The following is a 21,455-nucleotide window of genomic DNA, read 5'->3' on the forward strand; positions in this document are numbered from 1 at the left end:
CTCGATGGCTCAGGCTACAGGGGAGATGGATGTACACATCCAAATGCTTGGTGCACTGGGAAGTCATTCTCTCTTCTGGAAGTTCTTCCTGCTCTACAAGACTTTTCTTCATTCTTTCATGTCCCTCTTGCCTTTTAAAATTATGTTTGGCTATGTGAGGTTATGACTAAGCATGGGTTGGTATGCAGAGCTCCAAAATGGCAATGGTAGCTTCAAATTAGAACTGGGTACTAATTCATGCCCCAATCTTGTTGTCCATCATCATTATCTGTGCTGCAAGCTGCAATTTCAAGATGGTATCTTACAGCCGTAGAGTCAGCGGTGTACAGATGCATTTCGGACTTTGCGTTCAAAATTTAAGCGACCAATTTCATCCTCATGTCATCTGACAGAAAGTAACCAAGAAGTGATTCAATAATGTGCAATAGTAGTGAATGGGATCTGACTGAATACCCTGTAATCTTGCAAATTACAAGTGAATGGGATAAGATAAGAAATGAACTGTGATCTTACACAATACCTGATTTCATGCAATGACAGTGAGTGGCTTCATTGACTGAATTAAAATGTGCACAAGTCCAGTGGAAATCTACATTAGGATTATCCATATGTTTGGCTTGACTTAAATGCATGATGAAATGACCCATTTGGAACTAACTGCTAACTGTGGATGGTCACTATGCATAAGTAGTTTCCTAATATTGATTAAAATTTAATCGTTGATTTGGTTGAGGAACATTAACACAAACAATTGGTTTAAATTCTCATACAACTGTCAGTTATCAGTGTTTTTGCTAAATACTGTAGTACAATGGACAAGTTATCTTTATGGAAGGTTTCACTGTATTTTTTTGTCCCAAATTATCAAAGAGTAATTAGTGCTGATTATATTTTCAAATAAACATTTAATACATTTATATCAAGTTCCTCTTTTTGTTACTTTTCATGAAACAATTAAGCCAATTAATTTAACGTGACCACTATTAAAATAGCACAGAACAATTTGATGTGTGTGGGTTAAGCGTCCAAACAATAATACTACTGACAGTAATTTGGCCTCCCTTTCTATATTGTGATTCAGAATATTTTAAAATACTCTGATAAAATATTTACTTGTAATTACAATTCTCATTTTGATTAGTTTTATTTTAAGTTCTACAACCAACTCTCAAGAACGCCAGAAAGCTGACTGCTAATTTACAATTTATAAGGCAAACTAATTTTAGAATAAAATTGTTAATACTATTCTCAGCAGCAGTATTTCCTAAATGGTTAGAAATGTGTAGATAGGATTAATGCAGGTAAGATGTTTCCCTTAGTGGGCAAGTCCAAAACTCGGGGGCACCATTTCAAAACAACGAAGAATAACATTTAGGACCAAGACGAGAAGTTTCTTTACACAGAAGGTTGGACATCTTTGGAATTCTCTATCCTAGAGAACCGTGCAATCAGTGAGTATGTTTAAGGTGGAGATTGATAGTTCACTGATTAACAATAATAAAGAGTTAAGGGGATTGAGTGGGTAAAGTGCCTCGTAATGTCTTGCAGGGGAGGTATGTATGGAGAATTAGAAAATCAAAGTTAAAGGAAAGGGTAGAAGTGCAGGTTAATAATGAGGATTTTCAGCTGGTTAAAGGAACCGAGAGCTCAGGAGAGGTTAGTAAAGTTTCCAAACCATGTAATAGAACAGACTGTATAGAAGGTGGCAAGAATCTAACCCCAGGCAGAGCAAAAAAGATGACACGTATGAGAAGGGAGGTGGTCAATGCAGCACCGAGGGTATTGTACCTAAATGCGTGCAGTGTACAGACAAGGTAAATGAGCTTGTTGCGCACATTGAAATTGGCCAGTACGATGTTATGGGCATCACAGAGAGGTGGCTTCAAGGGGATAAGGGTTAGGATCTAAATATCCAAAAATATGTGAACTATCAAAAGGACAGACAGAGGGGCAAAGGGGGTGGGGATTGCATTGTTAGTAAGGAATGAAGCTAAATCAATAGCAAGAAGGCACAGAATCTCTGTGGGCCAGAGTTGAGGAATCACAAAGGTAAAATGACCCTAATGGGAGTTATGTATGGGCCACCTAGCAGTATTCAGGATGTGAGGCAGAAAATAAGGCAGGAGATAAAAAAGGCAGAGAAAAAAAGGCAATATTACAATAATCATGGGGGACTTCAATATATAGGTGGAATGGGAAAATCAGGCAGGTAGTGGATCGCAAGAAAAGGAATTTGTGAAATGTCTAAAAGATGATTTTTTTGGAGCAGTTTGTGACACAGCCTGCGAGGAAGCAGGCAGATCTGGATTTGGTGATGTGTAATGAGGAAGACTTGATTCGGTGGATTAAGGTGAAGAGCCCTTCGGGTGCAGTGACCACAATATGATAGAATTTACCCTGCAGTTTGAGAGGGAGAAGGTGGAATTAGATGTAACAGTATTACAACTAAATATAGGTAACTACAAAGACATGAGGGAGGAGCTGGGCAGAGTTGATTGGGAAGGAAGCCGAGCAGGGAAGACAGTGGAACAGCAATAGCAAGAGTTTTGAGGGGGTTATTCGGGGGACACAACAGAAATTCATCCCAAGGAGGAGGAAACATGCTAAGGGAAGGATGAGGCATCATGGCTGATGAGGGAAGTCAAGGACAGCATAAAAGCAAAAACATACAAAGTGGCAAGGATTAGTGGGAAGCAAAAAGACTGGGAAGCCTTTAAAAGTGAGCAGAGGGCAACTAAAAGAAAGGAAAAAAGGGGGAGAAGATGAAATATGAGTGTAAGCTAGCTATTAATATAAAAGAAGGTAGAAAGAGTTTTTTTCAAAATATAAAAGGTAAGAGAGAGGCAAAAATAGACATTGGGCCACTGGAAAATGAGGCTGGAGAAGTAATAAGAAAAACAAAGAAATGGCAGAAGAACTGAGAAGTTACTTTGCATCATCTTCATGGTGGAAGACACCAGTGGGATGCCAGACCTCCAGGAAGCACAGGTGAGTATAGTGGGCATCACTAAGGAAAGCTGAAAGGTTCGAAGGTGGATTAATCACCTGGACTAGATGGACTACACCCCAGGGTTCCAAAAGAAATAGCTGTTTGTGGAAGCATTGGTGGTGATCTTTCAGGAATCAGTGGAGGCAGGAACATAATAAGAAATAAGAAATAGGAGCAGGAGTAGGCCATCCAGCCCTTCGAGCCTGCCCCACCATTCAATAAGATCATGGCTTATCTGTCGTGGCTCAATTCCACTTTCCCGCCCTTTCCCCATAACCCTTAATCCCCTCTCTTATCAAAAACCCATCAACCCGTGTCTTAAAAATATTTAGCGAGGCAGCCTCCACCACTTCAACGGGCAGAGAATTCCAGAGATTCACCACCCTTTGAGTGAAGAAGTTCCTCCTCAACTCCGTTCTAAACCGCCCCCCCTTTATCTTGAGGCTGTGCTCCCTAGTCCTACTGTCCTTTCTGAGCAGGAAGAGTCTCTCCACCTCTATCCTATCCATCCCATTCATCATCTTATACGTCTCAATGAGATCTCCCCTCATTATTCTAAACTCTAACGAGTACAAGCCTAGTTTATTCAGCCTCTCCTCATAGCTCAACCCCTCAAGAGGACGGGAAAGTAGCTAATGTAACACCATTGTGAAGAAGGAAGGCAGCAGACAGGAAATTGTAGGTCAGTTAGCCTGACTTTGATGATTGGCAAGATTTGAGAGTCCATTATGAAAGATGAGCTCGCAGATAAAAGTGCATGAATAAAATAGGACTGAGTCATGCATGGCTTTGTCAAGGGGAGGTCACGTATGACAAATCTGTTAGAGTTCTTTGAGGAGGTAACAAGGATGTTAGATAAAGGAGAACCAATGGCATGATTTATTTAGATTTCCAGAAAGCCTTTGACAAGGTGCCGCATAGGAGACTGTTAAATAAGTTCAGAGTCCATGGTGTTAAGGGTAAGATCCTGGCATGCTAGAGGATTGGCTGACTGGCAGCAGGCAGAGAGTGGGGATAAAGGGATCTTTTTCAGAATGACAGCTGGTGATGAGTGATGAGATCGGTGCTGGGACCACAACTTTTCACAATACACATCAATGATTTGGAATAAAGAACTGAAGGCACTGTTGCTAAGTTTGCAGATGATACAAAGGTATGTAGATGGATAGGTAGTATTGAGGAAGCAGGGAGGCTGCAGTAGGACTTGGTCAGGTTAGGAGTGTGGGCAAAGAATTGGCAGATGGAATGCAATGTGGAAAAGCGTGAGGTTATGCACTTTGGAAGGAGGAATGGAGGCATAGGCTATTTTCTAAATGGCAAAATGCTTAGGAAATCAGGAGCACAAAGGGACTTGGGAATCCTTGTTTAAAATTCTCTTAAGGTTAACGTGCAGGTTCAGTCAGCAGTTAGGAAGGCAAATGCAATGTTAGCATTCATGTCGAGAGGGCTAGAATGCAAGGGCACGGATTGTACTTCTGAGGCTGTATAAGACTCTGGTCAGACCCCATTTGAAATACTGTGAGCAGTTTTGAGCTTCATATCGAAGCAAGGATGTGCTGCCTTTGGAAAGGGTCCAGAGGAGGTTCAGGAGAATGATCCCTGGAATGAAGAGCTTGTCAGATGAGAAATGGTTGAGGATTCTCAGCTTGTACCCGTTGGCATTTAGAAGGATGAGGGGGATGTTATTGAAACTTATAGGGTATTGTGAGGCCTGGATAGAGTGGACTTGGAGAGGATGTTTCCACTAGTAGGGGAAACTAGAACCAGAGGACACAACCTCAGACTGAAGGGACGATCCTTTAAAACAGAGATGAGGAAGAATTTCTTCAGTCAGTGAGTGGTGAATCTGTGAACCTCTTTGCCGCAGGGCGCTGTGGAGGCCAGGTCATTGAGTGCCTTTACGATAGAGGTAGATAGGCTCTTGATTGATAAGGAGATCAGCGGTTATGTGGAAAAGGCAGGGGAATGGCGATGAGAAAAATGGCGGAGCAGACTTGATGGGCCGAGTAGTCTAATTCTGCGCTTATGTCTTATGGTCTGGAGGTGTCCGATCAGCCATGAATAGCAGAGTAGGCTTGACGGGCTGTGTAATCTACTCCTGTTTCTATGTTCTTATCTATTTAAAGGATAAACATTCTCATAACTTCTAAAGTTAAAAACATCATAACTGCAATACATTTAATAGGTGTAATTTCTGAAATGCATCTGATCGTATTACTGAAGCAAATGTTATAGCAGACAAAATAAGCCTCATCATCTCAAGGTCTCATTTCTATCATTTTGAAGTTTAGCATGCTTACTGTATGGCTATCCAATTGCATTTGTTAGTTCCCTGCAGCTCAACATTCTGAAACTCATCCCATTTCCAACGGCACGCAATCAGGAACCATCACAAAATGTGAAGTTTCCCATGTCAATACTCGCTATGGCCAACTGTTGCTAATTGCCTGAACAACTGTCCACTGATTTGGAAACATCGTACCAGTTGTTCAGAACAGTGAGGAACAAAAGCACCTTGCTGGGTGATCAGTAAGCTGGCGTCCGAATTAAGACAAGCTCCTGAATCAATGGCAGAGTGCTTTGTAAGTGCTTTCCACATAATAACATCAGTCAACAAGGCAATATGCCGATCGATAATTCCCACTGTTGCTCCTTTTAAATTGCCATAGTAGTGGGGATTCCAGCTTTCCATTAGCACTCATTAATTTGCATTAATATCTGTTTCGTTCAGTTGAAATCCCAAGTGGATATTGTTGACTGTTGCTTTTCGGCATTGTAATTCCATGACTGTTTTGCTTGCCCTCACGTGCTAAAAGTCTACGTGCCGCACACAGTTTAGTTTGGAGCAATTATCATACTCAACAGAGATGCTTAAGTTTGAATAAAGGCTGTTACAATTTGTCTGCAGGAACTTATATTGAGGATTTTTTTAGAAATTGAATGTAGTCCCTCCTGTTTCTGAAGATGCTGAAGTGGGATCCTGAGGTTACTAACCATTCCTTGGCACATTCAAATGGAGTACTCATCATACATGGCCCAACACTCATGCAGTCATACTCTTTAGCAGAAGTTACTTGATAGTGATTTGTTGTTGGAGCCCAAACAGATAATGCCCCTTTTTAGCTTAGGCATACAAAAGGACCACTTTATTTCTTTGCTGTTGGCCTGCCTCTTAACTGTCTGCTGGTGAAAGAAAATTAAAATATATACCCTGGTCTATCTGGCTCAGTTCCTTACTGGGAAAATCCAGGACAAAAAAAGATACTTGTTTTCAGTTTGCTCCTATGTGGTTTGGGGATCAGGGCAGGAGGCATGCAGCGGGAGACATCTGGGAGGTTGGGGGAGAGCGAAGGGAGTCGCACAGCCAGCGATGCAGGGTCAGGGGGTTGGCCAGCGATCGAGCTGGCAAGTGGTCAGGAGGCCGGCAGTGCGGGGCTATTGTGCATACGCCAATCCTGCCCTAAAAGATCAGCGCATGTGCAGTGGCCCACCCAGTGCTATGCTGCCAGCCTCTCCATCAGGAATAGGCCCCACCCTTGGATTTTCAGTGTGAATCTCCCTGAGGCACTCTGCAGTGCACAGACTGTGGGAGATTCACTTTGAAAATCCTGCTTAAAAAAAACAGCAGGAGTTACTCCAGTTTTTACATGAATTTGGCATAGAATCTACAGTGCAGAAGGAGGCCTCTTGGGGCATGAGCTTGCACTGACAACAAACCTACTCAGCTCCTTTCTCCGCAATCCCACACATTTACCATCCCTCTGACATTAAGGGGCAATTTATCATGGCCAATCAACCTAACTCACACAACTTCGGACTGTGGCAGGAAAGTGGGGCACCTGGAGGAAACCCACGCAGGCACAGGCGAATGTGCAAACTCCAGTTGAACCTGGATCCCTGGCACTGTGAGGCAACAGTGCTAACCACATTCCCATTTGATTTCAGGTATAAACATATTCTGTTAGTTTGTTCTTTATTATTGATGTCAGGCTAGGGTTGTTCTCTTTGGAACAAAGGAAATTGAGGGGAGATTTGATAGAAGTGAACAAGATTCTGACAGGTTTAGATAAGATGGACAAAGAAAAGTTGCTCCCATAAGCAGATGGGATAAGGACGATAGGCATGCTTTTGGACCAGAGATGCTGGGGGGATGTGAGGAAGAATATTTTGATGCAGTGAATGGTAATGATCTGGAACTCGCTGCCTATGAAGATGGAGGAAGTGGAGACAATAAACAATTTCAAACAAAATTGGGTGGGCATTCGGGAGTTTCAAACAGAAATGCTGACAACATATCTTTGAACTTCCTAACACCCTCTCACCCTGAGAGATTCGCAAAGAGCATCAGCCCACTGGAGGCAAAGTCAGAAGACCTGCCAGCCAAGCAGAAAGAAACCCTCTGACCTGCCCCCTTGACCAACTGTGAGAATGAACAAAATGCTGACCTGGATGTAATTGACAGCAGAAACAATAACAGCAAAATCCAACTCTTGTAATCACTCGTGAATTTTTCTGGGAGAATCCGGGCCATGAGATTTCTTGAGACTTACTTCAATGGTTCCAAGGATGGGGGATTTTGGCTAAACTGGAAGAATTCAGAGGTTTGCTGGATACATCCCTGAAATGAAGGGCTTATCTCGTGGGAATAATGTGAATAGGTTGGGGCTATGCCATCAGAGTTTAGGAGGAGATCTTAATGAAACATATAAGATCCTGATAGGACTTGATAGGCTGAATACAGGGAGGATGTTTCTGTTCGCAGGGGAAACTAGAACAATGGGACACAGTTTCAGAATAAGTGATCTTTTTAAGACAGAGATGAGGATTTTTTTTTCTCTTGAGTGTCATTAATCTGTGAGTCATTAGTCCGTGGAGTTCTCTTATAGAAAGCAGAAAGCAGGAGTCAAGGATTATGGGGAGGAGGGGGAAGACAGGAAAGTGAAGTTGAAACCAGAACCAGATCAGCCATGATCTAATCGAATGGTGGAGGAGGCTGAAAGGGCCAAATGGGAGACTAAGGAAATATTTGACTGAGTGTACAAGAGTGTGACAGATCTGGATAGAGTACACATGATAAGCTGTACCTACTAGCTGATGGTACAAAGACCAAGGGGTGAATGAGACACTGTATCATTAGCATCAGAAGAGGCAGTGCCTTTGATGTTGGCATTCTGAACGAGATTCTGATCCAAAATTCAAGAGCAGACACTGCACTATCCAATCTTTAAGATAAAGTGATTTCTATGTTGCTTGTGTCATGAAACAATGTATATTTATTGTACCTGAGCAATGAGGGAGAGACCCACTCCAGTGACTGTCCTCTTGACAAATACGAGTATTATTTCCAATCAGAGTTCGAGCTCCAACGCAAGAGTAACGAACAATCGAACCAAAGGTAAATTTGTCTCCAAGTAGCTCACCATTTACAGGAATGCCTGGATGACCACATGAAATAGCTGAAAAATAAAATGACCTTTATCAGAGCTGAAGTTGCAGGATTTGCCATAAATGTCTATATTTAACATTTTAAAACCATGTTTCAAACCCTTGCAGAAGTCTTCAAAACAAGGAAGGCCATCCACCATGTTTGAAAGCAATAACAATGTACCCATAGAGACTCATTTTTTTACTCCTTCAATTTTAATTAAGCTTAAAGGCTATTTAAAGTACAATCAGAACAATAACTGGTGAAATATAAACCAATGTACGAACTGTCACTCCTTAATTATGATTTCATCATTTCTAAATACAAAATGCCTCAGAGATATCAATTGTATTCATATGGAATGGCCGTATTCAGAAAATAAAAGGCAAAATACTGAAAGTGTCGATAATCTAAAACAAGGCAGATAAAGGTTGGAAATGCCCAACAAGGCAATCATGTTTATAACCACAAGAAGTTAGAGATTGACAAGCATACTGAGATCAGAAAATACAGAGAACAGTACGAGTCAGTGGAAGAGTTGCAGAATGATGGGATAAATCATCCCTGGCAAGTTATAAACAGAAAAATTACAGAAACAAACAACATTATAGAAATAAGAAAGGTTAAATAACCATGCTTACAGACCTAGGAGTTCAGAAAATGGGGGATTTGGAAAGCAAAGGAAATCTAAACATTTAGGCTTAAAATTAAAGCAGGATAGAAAGGAAAATAAAACGCATGCAAAACACAGGAGACGCACTAACTCTGGAAGGAAAGAGGAAGTGGTGTTTGAGTGTTTTTTTTAACACTCCGCAGCCATGTTTAGACCTAGAATTGTGAGAGCAGCCATGACAGGTAACATTGTCCCTAAAGATAATCTGCTTAACATATTTAAATTGACCTTGGATGCTGTTGTTATTTCAACTGAGTTACATGTGTACAGTAGTATCAAAATAATGATACTGTAATCTTTACAAGAGATTACCCCAAGGAGTATTATAGGTAAAGGAGAGGAGAGCATTCCTCTACATTGTGGTGCTTTTTCAGCATTTTTAAAGATTTGAACTAAAAATAACAAAGGGAAAAAAAAATGAGAAGCTACACCACAGGGGGTGCCTGTGGCTGCAAGTGTAGCGTGGTAGAGGAATGAGGGGACCTCAGGATCGTCTTGGAACATTGGCATCACACTCTTGCTGGGCAGCTGCCGTTAGGCACGCCACCCTTGAGCCAGCCAGCTGCCCCCAGACACTCATGACTCCCCTCCTCCCCTGCCAGCCACTGCCTCCCAAACTCCACTCCCTCCCCCACTGCCCCCCACCACTACCTGGCATGATTTTGAGGGGAAACATGTAAGGTATAATGGGTGGCTCGCGTGCTGCCTTCCCTCCACAATCTGCACCCCACGAAAGGTATGGTGCAGACACCAAAATTGGAAGTCCCGCCTATCAAGGTAGTTGATAAGAAATTGAGCGTTTTGCCAATCCAGGTTATCAGAACATTACACGGCCCAAGCCACAACACCGTTGGCATTGGCATGCAGGTGCGTGTGAGAAGGCCATTATTAAACCAACTGTGCGGGAAAGGTAGGAAAAAAGGGGGGGAACATCATTTGCGGGGGGACGGGTGGAGGGATTCACAGTGCGATTTGGAGATATCTCCCCCCACCCCCAACTTTGACTTGATTTGATTTATTATTGTCACATGTATTACCATACAGTGAAAAGAATGTTTCTCACGCTATACAGACAAAACATAGCGTTCATAGAGGAGAAAATGAGAGAGAGTGCAGAATGTAGTGTTACAGTCCTAGTTGGGGTGTAGAGAAAGGTCAATTTAATGCAAGGTAAGTCCATTCAAAAATCTGACAGCAGTAGGGAAAAAGCTGTTCTTGAGTCGCTTGGTACGTGACCTCAGACTTTTGTATCTTTTTCCAGAAAGAAGAAGGTGGAAGAGAGAATGTCCGGTGTGTGTGGGGTCCTCACTTATGATGGCTGCTTTGCCGAGGCAGCGGAAAGTATTGACAGATGGATGGGAGACTTGTGTGATGGATTGGGCTACATTCACAACCTTTTGTGGCTTCTTGCAGTCTTGGGTGAAGCAGAAGCCAAACCAAACTGTGATACAACCAGAAAGAATGCTTTCTATGGTGCATCTGTAAAAGTTGGTGAGAGTCGTAGCTGACATGCCAAATTTCCTTAGTCTTTTGAGGAAGTGGAGACAGTAGTGGGCTTTCTTAACTATAGTGTCGGCATGGGGGGACCAGGACAGGTTGTTGGTGATTTGGACATTAAAAACTTGAAGCTCTTGGCTCTTTCCACTTTGTCCCCATTGATGTAGACAGGGGCATGTTCTCCTTTATGCTTCCTGAAGTCAATGACAATCTCCTTCATTTTGTTGACAATTGAGGGAGACATTATTGTTGCTCGACCAATTCACCAGATTCTCTATCTCATTCCTGTAATCTGTCTCCTCATTATTTGAGATCCGACCCACAACGGAGTTGACATCAGCAAACTTGAAAATCGAATTGGAGGGGAATTTGGCTACACAGTCATAGGTGTATAAGGAGTATCGTAAGGCGCTGAGAACATAGCCTTGAGGGGCACCGGCGTTGAGGATGATCATGGAGGAGATGTTATTGCCTATCCTTACTGATTGTGGTCTGTGAGTTAGGAAGTTCAGGATCCAGTTGCAGAGGGAGGTGCCGAGGCCCAGGCTACAGAGTTCGGAGACGAGTTTCGTGGGAATAATGGTGTTGAAGGCTGAGCTACAGTCAATAAATAGGAATCTGACAAAGGTATCCTTGTTATCTAGGTGTTCCAGGGTCGAGTGTAGGGCAGGGAAATGGCGCCTGCTGTAGACCTGTTGTGGTAGTAGGCAAACTGTGGTGGTTTCAGGTAGTCCGGAAGGCTGGAATTGATTCGTGCCATGCCTAATCTTTCGAAGTACTTCATAATGATGGATGTCAGAACCTCCAGCTGACAGTCATTAAAGCATGCTGATTGATTCTTCTTAGGAGGAGAAACTCAAGGAAGAATCTTTGTTCCTCCTTGCGTTTCTAAAGTCTTCAACCAATTCCCTCACTTCTGCAGCCCACCATCTTCACTTCCTTTCCTAGGCTTTTCAAGCTCTCCTTGTGCAAAGCAGTAAACTTAACTGAGTCAGCCACCACGGCTATCCTCATCGTGGGGTCAACCTGCAGTTCCAGCTGCGCCCATTACTTTATTCTAGAGATCCTTGGCCTGTGAGAGTCGTTGGCCAATCTGATTGGTTGACAGCTCTCGAGGGTGGGCCTTCTTCCGACTGTGGAGTGTAAATCCCACCCTGCTCATTTCGTCCACCTGCAGCTCATTGCCATGGCGGGGTGGGATTTATTTAAGTCATTCAGCTCAGCCAACATTTGCAGGGGCGGGGGGCGGGGGGCGGGGGGCGGGGGTTGGGGGGTCGGGGGGTCGGGGGGTCGGGGGTTGGGGGGGCCGTGTTGGGTGAGCAATAGGACACTCTCCCACCTTGCAAAATTCAGCTAAAAAATAGCATGTATTTCCAAGAACATCAGTCTGTCTTTATCTTCAATAGAAAAGTGACAATGATTAATTAATTTTCCGGGGTCAGAGAGGTTTATCAGCAGTAATTATGACTTAGTATGCCATTAAAAAAAGTTACATCTCATTAATAAGACAAAACATTTTCATTTTAACAACAATATTATGGCATGAAAGGTGGAGGCCTCATCAGTTCAGCGATTTCTAATGGATTTGCTCCTGTGAAGACTTCAACAGCAGATCATGTGGAGGAGCAGGAAAAAAACTGACAGAAACTTCTGGAGTCCCATGTTGGTTTCACTGTGCGTGTGTGGATGACAAAAGTTGTTGTCAATGTCACAGTTATAATGACATGAGAGCACTGATAATTGTGCCATCGTTACAAGCACAAAATCCAAGCCTACAATATGATGCAACTTTCATATGGTACAGGTCCCACAATTATTCTGAGGCCTCAATTTTCTGATGCTGTATGCCCTGCCTCACTGTTGCCAGCGGGAATGGACAATTTGGCACTCAACCAAATCTCCATCCACTGCAGTGAGACCAGAGAATCCCATCTGGGGGCAATGTCGGACTGTTGCAGCCTGGAATTTTGTAGTCAAGTTCTGGTGCTGGTTCAGTAGAATGGGCTTAACAATTTAGCAACTGGTTTATGATTGTGCAAAATGAGCATTATAGTAAAATATCCTGAGTAATTTAAACTATTATTAATTAGCATTTTTGATTATCACCAATAACCACGCTGCCATTTAATCTTAAACTCTATACATTATCATCAAATTCTGTTTATGGAATCAATCCCCACTTGTCTTATCCCCTAGCTTCCTGAAGGAGGTGACCTTTGCCAAACATTAATTCCCATTTTTCATAATTTGTCCAAGTGGCAATCCTTTCTGTGCAAATGTTCACAAAATAAATTTAGGTACATCATTTTTGGTCTGACTGGCTGTACAACCAGGGAGCAACTCAGCCTCTGACCCCCCAAACTCTCTTCACCATCTACATGGCACAAGTCAGAAGTGTGATGGAATACTCTCCACCTGCCAAGATGAGTGCAGTTCCAAAGATGCTCAGGAAACTCAATGTCATCCAGGACAAAGCAGCCCACTTCATCAGCACCCAAGGCACCATCTTCATCCCCTCCACCTCTAATGCACAGTGGTAGCAATGCATACCATCTACAAGATACACTGCAGCAGCTTGCCAAGGCTCCTTCAACAAACCCATGATCTTTACTGCTGAGAATAACAAGGGCAGCAGATACATGGGAAAGACACAACCTGGAAGTTTTACCCCAAGTCACTTCCCATCCTGACTAGGAAATATATCACCATCCTTTCATTATTACTGGGTCAAAATCCTGCAACTCCCTTCCAAAGAGCACTGTGGTTGTATCTATACCACGTGGACCACAGTGGTTCACAAAGATGGTTCACCATCATCTTCTCCAGAGTGAAAACAAATGGGCAGTAAGTGCTGGCCTAGTCTGCATCCCAAGTTAGAAAATCAATGGCATTTCCTTCATCAAATCCAATGAGATTCCATGGCATTTTCTTCACCAAATCCTCCATCATCAACATCCTGGGTGTCAACGTTGACCAGAAGCTCAACTGGAACAGCCATGTAAAAGCCACTGAGCAGATCAGAAGCCGAGTATTCTGATAAGTGGCCACTTTCTGACCCTTCATAGCACTGTCGACACTAACAAGGCATAAGTCAGGAGTGTAAAGGAACAACACTCAAAAAGCTTGACTGCAACCAAGACAAAACAGTCCAACTTCGCTATTTTGCATTTAATGATATAGCTGAAACACAAGGGAAATAATGAATACAGTTTTGGGTTGAAGCGGACAGTGGGATTGACAGCAATGGTAGCAATTTTATCCAAAATGTATATCATTTATTTGCTGACAGGACATAGATGATTTCACTGGCAATTCTGCAAAAAAGTGTCCGTTCCTCGTTGGTCTATGATGGTTCTGACTCGTCTTCATGAATTTCTATTGTTCTGTCGTAATGGTGTAATAATGTTTCTGAAGGAATTCCAAGTTTCTTGTCCAAAGTCAGTATGAGACGACAGTGGGGCTTTACCACTTTGCAGCAGAACATTAATAGGCACAGAATAAACCTCATAAGTATTCAGAGGCAGTCAGTCCAGTTACTGAAAGTGATATCCCATTTAAAATGTCACAAAGGTTTTAACGATAGTGAATAGAATCCTATCTATGCACACCCAGATCCCTCTTCCCTTGATCCGAGGGTAACACGGAGATGAGAAGTAACACAGTGGCCAGAATTCTACATTGATCCAGCGGGCGCATGCCTGGCCCAGAAGCGCATGAAATCACAGGAGAAGATGTCGGCATAATTCACCATCTTATCGCACACCATTTTGGACAGCAGGTGAGTGGGAGGGTCAGAAGCATGCCCACCGACGATGGAGCCGGGAATTTGAGGGGCAAATTGAACACAATTTTACGTGGCCCGTTTGCTTTCATGGTTGGCAGGCGGCCTTCACGTTTTAGCTACAATCTCAATCCAGGGCAGGATGAGCTGTCAAGACGGAAGTAGAATTCCACAGATGTACCTGGGGACTGAGGTCGTGTTTGCTTTGTGCAGCCTGGACACTGGTAGCAGTGTTTTAAGTCAATATTTTTTTATGGGTCAACTGTGCAGTGGCTGCCTCCCTAAGGGAGGACATTAGAAATGCCAGCCCACACCCTCCCTTTTCTCGGTGCTTTTCCTCCCTGACAGCACTCAGCCATTCACAGAATGCATTTCACAGTGGATGGCCATTGGCCTTCAGAGCCGAATGCAGCTGGGAACAAATCTCCCATTCGCTTCTGGCCCCGCTGAGCGGACACACCTGCCGGGTGAAAACTCCGACAGCATGGACATGTTCAGACCACCATTATTTTTTGAACTGGGTATTACTGATTGACCCCCTCCCCCTTTACTGCATTGCCTTTCGATTTATAGACGGAACAATAGTTAACTATCCAACATTAGGAATGAAACCAGTGCTTCTTTCCATTCATCTTTGAAAAATGTAAAAACTCAAAGCCTGCATAAGCCTGAACAAATCTGAGAAAGGCACATTTTACTAGATTAGCAACTGATTGTTGAATTACTCACTGGAGAACAGCTCTCGGGTATAAATAACTAGCTGGGAATTAAATTCCTCGGTGTGATTAGTGCTGTGTTTCATGGTCAAATATGATTTAACTTTGGAAAGATGGGCACCAAACTTACAATAAGCTGGTAAGCATAAATGTAATGACTTTCTGCTGAGAGAAAGTAAGTGAGAAATAAATTAATATTGTAATTGAAATTCAGCGTTGTTAGTTTGCTAAGTCTGGTGGAAATTGAATGTCTGCCACAACAATGAAAATGGCAAAGGTTGAATTGAAGTCTTTGCCTTCTTCAAGTTACTTTTGGCAAGACAGCTATTGCTTTTTATATTAGAATTTGAGTGAGGGCAAATGGATTTGCTCCTCAAAATGTGCTGCGAGAATTTAAAGTCGCTGAATTATCAACGTCGTGACTTTCAACGTTCTGTTAAGATTTAATGCTTTCCGACAATCAACTCTGAAAATCTTCTCCAACCCCGTTTGTTTCCATACGCACAGTTTGATGGCTGGCCCGCCACTTTTTCCCTAATTTTCATTCATCTGGTGTGATATCACGGGAGCTCGCAGGATGGACAGCCCGCTTGCAGGGTGCACTGGGAATTGCCCTGGACTACCAAAGTAGACCTTAATCCTCAGATTCTCTTGGCCACTATTAGAAGATACTGCAGCCATCATACTTGACACAGCCAAAATCTGGAATCGAGTACAGCAGGACTTGTAACCCGCAGTGAGTGTCAACTGTGACTCATTTGGTCGCACTCTCACCTTGGAGTCATAAGGTGCTGCACTAAAATTCCACTCCAGAGCTTAACTGAGCACAAAAAAAATTGACACGTCACTGCTCTACTGACAGAGGTGTTGTCTTGCAGATGGGACATTAAAATGAGGCCCCATTTGATCTCTCACACCGATACAAAATATTCCATTTCGAAAAAGAGCAGGGATAAGTTTTCCCTAGCCAATGTTTATCTCTCAATCAACATCATAAAAACAGATTATCTGGTCATTAACGCATTGCTGTTGGTGGGAATTGAGTGCAAATTACTTGCCACATTTACTATAACAGTGACTACATTTCAAAATATTTTGTTGGCTCTATCGTGCTTTGAGACATTCAGTAGCTGTGAAAAGAGCTATATAAATACGAGTCTTTTGTTGATCTGTCCTTGGTTTAAAATGAAATGAAACAAAATGTCACCAAAGTCCCAGAGGACCATGGGCTGTTCTCCCCTTTGAGGGTGAAAGATGACTGGGGTGGCAGAGTAGTTAGCACTGCTGCCTTACAGGGTCAGGGACCTGGGTTCAATCCCTGCCTCGGGTGACTGTTGGAGCTTGCATGTTCTACCTGTGTATGTGTCGGTTTCCTCCAGGTGCTCTGGTTTCCTCCCACAGTCCAAAGACATGGAGGTTGGGTTGACGGCTCTGGTAGATTGCCCATTAGCGTCAGGAAGATTAGCAGGGCAAATACATGGGGTTACGGGGATAGGGCCTGGGTGGGATTGTTATTAGTGCAGGCTTGGTGGGCCAAATGGCCTCCTTCTGCACTGTAGCGATTCCATGATTAGCGGTGATTGGACCTAAGGATCACCACACCTCAGGCAAGGACAAGGTTGAGAAGGTGGGGCCTTCATAAATGACCCTCAGCAAGTACAGGAATTGAACCCATGCTGTTGGCATTGCTCCATGTCATGAACCAGCTTCCAGCCAACTAAGCTAACTGACACTTTTGCTGTTGGTTTTTGATGAAGAACTATGCCAACAGGATGGGTTCATTCCCATACTGGCTGAGGTTATTCATGAAAGCCCCACCTTTGCAGCTTTGCTCCTTGTCTGAGGTGTGGTGATCCTCAGGTTATATCACCACCAGTCAGCTCTCGCCCACAAAGGGGAGATTAGCCTCTGGTCATCGGGGGCTAACAGTCTAAAGCATTATTTGTTAGCACAAAAACTCAGAACCATCAGCCAGCCCAGATGGACTCCTAGATATGTATTTGACTCTTATTAACTTCATTAGTCAGATGAAACATAATCGATTACATTTATCAAATATATCTATTTAATCAGATTTTTGTAACATTATTCAGGTTACCTGGCTGTGCCAAAATATTATTTTTGTCTGTGACAGCAGAAAGCCTAGTTAATAAAGTAGATAATAAAATCCCTACAGTGCAGAAGGACAACATTCAGCCCATCAAGCCTAGGCTGACAACAATCCTACGCAGGCCCTCTCCCTGGAATCCCATTTATTTATCCTGCTAATCCCCCTCACTCTAAGGGGCAATTTAGCATGGCCAATCCACGAATCCATATATCTTTGGAGTGTGGGAAGAAACCCACGCAGACACGGGGATAATATGCAAACTCCACACAATCACCCAAGGCCGAAATTGTACCCGAGTCCCTAGTGCCATGATGCAGCAGTGTTTACCACTGTGTCACCATGCTGCCCTCAACTTGTTTTTGCTTCGTCTTAATAGCAATTAATAATTAATGACTCACTGGTCATAGAAAAAGGGACAAAGATGGTGAGGGGGAAAGGTGGCTTCACTTGAGAACTAGGCCATTCAGGGATAGATTTCTTCACAAAAAGAGCAGTGGAAACATGGAACAGGAAGCTCATCGAATCATAGATGAAGGCCATTTGACCCATTGAGCCTCCACTGACAACAATCCCACCAGATCCTATCCCCGTGACCCCACGTATTTACTCTGCTAGTCCTCCTGACAGTAAGAAGTATTTTGGCATGGCTAATCATCCTAACCCGCAAATCTTTGGACTGTGGGGGGAAACCCGAGGACCCTTGTGGGTTGCGGGGAGCAGGTGTTCATGGCCCTGTGTAGAGAGTGGAGTAAGAACATTGTAGTGAGCTGTTTGCTCTTCAAATTCTTTGTTAAACTTGACTTGTTTGGTATGAATTAGAGCAGTCCGATTGGAAAAACCCACAGTGACACCATCAATCTCTGGTTATTAAACATGATCAGGAGAGCACATCTTGACACAACAAGCATTTCTGTTTGGTTTCATTCTCCAGCATTATTCTCAACAACTTTTCCAGTAGAGGAGAGAGGAAAGGCAGTGCAAAGAAAATAAATCGATTCTCGAACAGCTTAGCCAGGCAGATCCCAATCTGTGAGGTACATCAATATTAAAATAGAGAATACTGGAAATACCCAGCACAGGTCAGACGGCATACTTGGAGAGAGAAACAGATGAAATAGCCTGGATTTTCAGACTCCGGTGGTAGAAACCAAACCAACAACAGCGGGACATTCCATTCATTTCGGAGGGGCCTGGATATCCTACTGGTGGGAGGGGGCCAGAAAATTCCAGCCAATGTTGAAATTCAATGACCTGTCATCGGTCCTGCCCTCACTACATACACTGCCCGACCTGCTGATTATTTCAAGCATTCACTGTTTTTATTTCAGTTTCCTGTCACATGCAGAATTTTGCTTTTGTGCTGGGAATTCCGATCGGAAACATATTAACCCTCGGTTCACGACAAGTGCCTCTTATTGACGAGGGAAGACTGAAACATTGATGGTTATGCTCAACTATTTGTACCTCTGTCCTTTTATTTGAGATGTTGATGTGTACCGTCACATTGTTATCACCCATATGGCGGCCATAGTTTTAAAGTGAGACAAGGTAGAAGAGAACACTGGGTAAAGGGGTATTAAACTTCAAAAAAAATGACAAGAAAATAATGCAACGAAAGTTAAAATAATTTCTTCCAGAGAATGATCCCAAGTAGAACAGGACAAAATAGAGAAAAATAACAAAAGTTAGTGCCAGCAGAAATTATCATAATTTAACATGTCATATCTTGAGTATTTATGTTTGCGTTTTAGTGTCTCTCATTGAAACATAGAAAATTCTGACAGGGCAGGACATACTGGATGCTGCGATGGTGTTCCCCTCGGCCATTGGGTCATGGTGTCAGCATACAGGGTAGGCCATTTAGGAATGAGATGAGGAGAAACCTCTTCACTCAGAGGGTGAAATTCTCTATCACAGCAAGCTGTAGAGGCCAATTCACTGGATGTATTTAAGAAAGAAACAGATTTCTAGATACCAAAGGCACCAAAGGAAATGGGGAGGGTGTGGGGTATGGCATTGAGATAGAGAATCAGCATCAATGGCAGAGCAGTTTGATGGCCTACCCCTGCTCCGATTTTCTCTGTTTCCAAGTTTCTAAGGAATGGCTCTTCCTCACACTTATTGTAAGAGTGTTTGTTACTCAGCATTTGAGTATTTAAGATTTGGACAGTTAGAAGGATATTTTTTCCAAATTCAACCGACCGAAGGGCTAAATAAAAATGAGTCCCACACAAACAACATCTCCAATGTTTACAGATATGGCTCAAGACATTACACGTCACAAATGACAGCACATAAATAGGCCATTCAGCCCAATCAATCTATGATGGAACTTAAAACTATTCCTGATCCTTCTCCCATCTTTCCTCATCATCAACATAACCCCTCAATCCCCCCCCCTCTCTCGTGCATATCCATGAAATACTTCAATATACCACATTTTCACCACTCTGCGGAAAATGTTTTGTTTTCCTCCTGCATCCTCTGTTGTACTCTTTGGTTTATTTTTCCACAAAAAATATAATTTATGCATAAAATTTGTGAAAGGCGCATTGTAATGTTAAATTTGAACTGTTAAGTGCAAAACATAAGTTTCTTTCAATGCAATAGCTGACACTTTTCCTCGCTACACTTACAAATTGCAGGTTATACTGACAGCGTAAATTTCACATCAAAAATACAGTGCAAGGGGTTGCAGATTTCTTGCTGACTATCTGGGGTGGATTTTTGGTCTTCCACCAGTAGGAACACTCGCTTTATCGACCTTTGCAATTTTAAAAACTTTATATTATATACGTATACACTGAATCAGTCAGGAATATTCACCAACAGGCAGGTATAATTAAAAAAATGGATCTTGGAAGGATTCTACAATGAAAAGATATGACATGAAAATTAATCTAAGTGACATGATTGTGACACAAGTGAAGAGTTAACAGCTGGAAAGAGCTTACTATTTGTAATACTCTAACATGGTGTTATAGGAACTCCATGACAATTAAAAATATTACTTTTGCATTTCTAATAAGGAGAACTACTTCTAGTAGAAGGGTCTCTGTGTGACCATAAGATGTAGGAGTAGAAGGAATGCCATTCAGCCCATCAAGTCTGCTCTGCGGTTCATTGAGATCATGAATCATCTGATCTGAAAATCCTCAACTTCATTTTCAATTCCCTTACTGATTAAAAACATGACATGTCTGCTTGTCTATATCTTTCCAAATGGTGTGGATTTCAGATTACTGGCAATACACCCTGCAGAAGTGATTGTGCAGAAAATTTTGTTGTATTTATTTGCAGTTTTCTTTTCAGAGGGTGGTAATGTGAATCAAACATTGGTAGCAACAATGAGCAGTCTGTTCATGACAAACAAAAATCAGTAACTGGCAGCAACAGGTGGTTGGGTTTTCTGGGACGGATGCTTTGCATTTGCCAGCGAGATGAAAACAATGTACCAGAAACTCAAAGCATCTAAAAGCCAGCATACAAGGGGCTTGCTACACCTGCCTGCACACACAGTCACAGGAACCACAAGAGATTAGTGCTTGCAACTCATTATCACAAGTCAGGCATGCGACCAGTACTGCTTAGAGGGATTGGCAAATCAGGCATTGCCGACACAACTTAATCCTAGCCAGCAGCGAATACTTCCGGGAACAAGAATGTCTGCAAGTAATTCTGACCATTATACCAAGGTTCTCCAATGCCAAGTTGGAGTCCTGATTGTGATATCTGCAAGGACATGGGAAGTCTTCCAGGGAATACCTCTACTGTCAGTTGGACAATGTTGCTGACAAGATCAGTTTCAGAAGCTCAGATCTCAAAGCAAGATGGAGATTCTGGAAAAGGTTCAATGCCTCTGCTAGAATTGATAAGGTAACAATGCTACTCTCTTATTCTCTGCATAAACCCCCAGCTTTAGTCTCATCTCTTAAAATGCACCACTCTCCTCCAATCATTGCATTACACCTCCATCCCCTTGAACTCTGAAACACACTTAGAAAAGCCAGCTCCTTGGAGGGCAGGAGCATATACTAGCTCTGCTGTAGATGGCCCAGGTACAGAGACAAAGGGACCAGACTACCAAAACAACTTCAACAAGACCATGGGAAAAACTCAGCAGAGCTGTCAGTATTGAACAGGAGAGAAAGAAAGTTACATTTCGAGTCATAGACCCTTTATGGGAACTGAAAGGAGGGAGAAAAGAAACTGCAACAAAAAGTAGCAATTTTAACAAATGATAGACGGCCTGATGTGAGAGGGG

The 21,455-nt window shown here is 42.7% G+C and overlaps 1 protein-coding gene across 1 annotated transcript in view; it reads right to left on the reverse strand.

The window, feature by feature from the left end:
* The window catches only part of LOC145345358 (CUB and sushi domain-containing protein 1-like), a 1,850,124-nt gene that overhangs the window by 68,081 nt on the left and 1,760,588 nt on the right, over window positions 1-21,455 (reverse strand). Inside the window, exon 55 of the mRNA XM_080193174.1 lies at window positions 8,272-8,445. Coding sequence (XP_080049300.1) covers window positions 8,272-8,445 — 174 coding nt within the window. The remainder of the gene's footprint in view (window positions 1-8,271; window positions 8,446-21,455) is intronic.

This window comes from Carcharhinus amblyrhynchos, chromosome 7 (genome assembly GCF_965287045.1).
Source record: "Carcharhinus amblyrhynchos chromosome 7, sCarAmb.v2.hapA, whole genome shotgun sequence".
Classification (NCBI taxonomy): domain Eukaryota; kingdom Metazoa; phylum Chordata; class Chondrichthyes; order Carcharhiniformes; family Carcharhinidae; genus Carcharhinus; species Carcharhinus amblyrhynchos.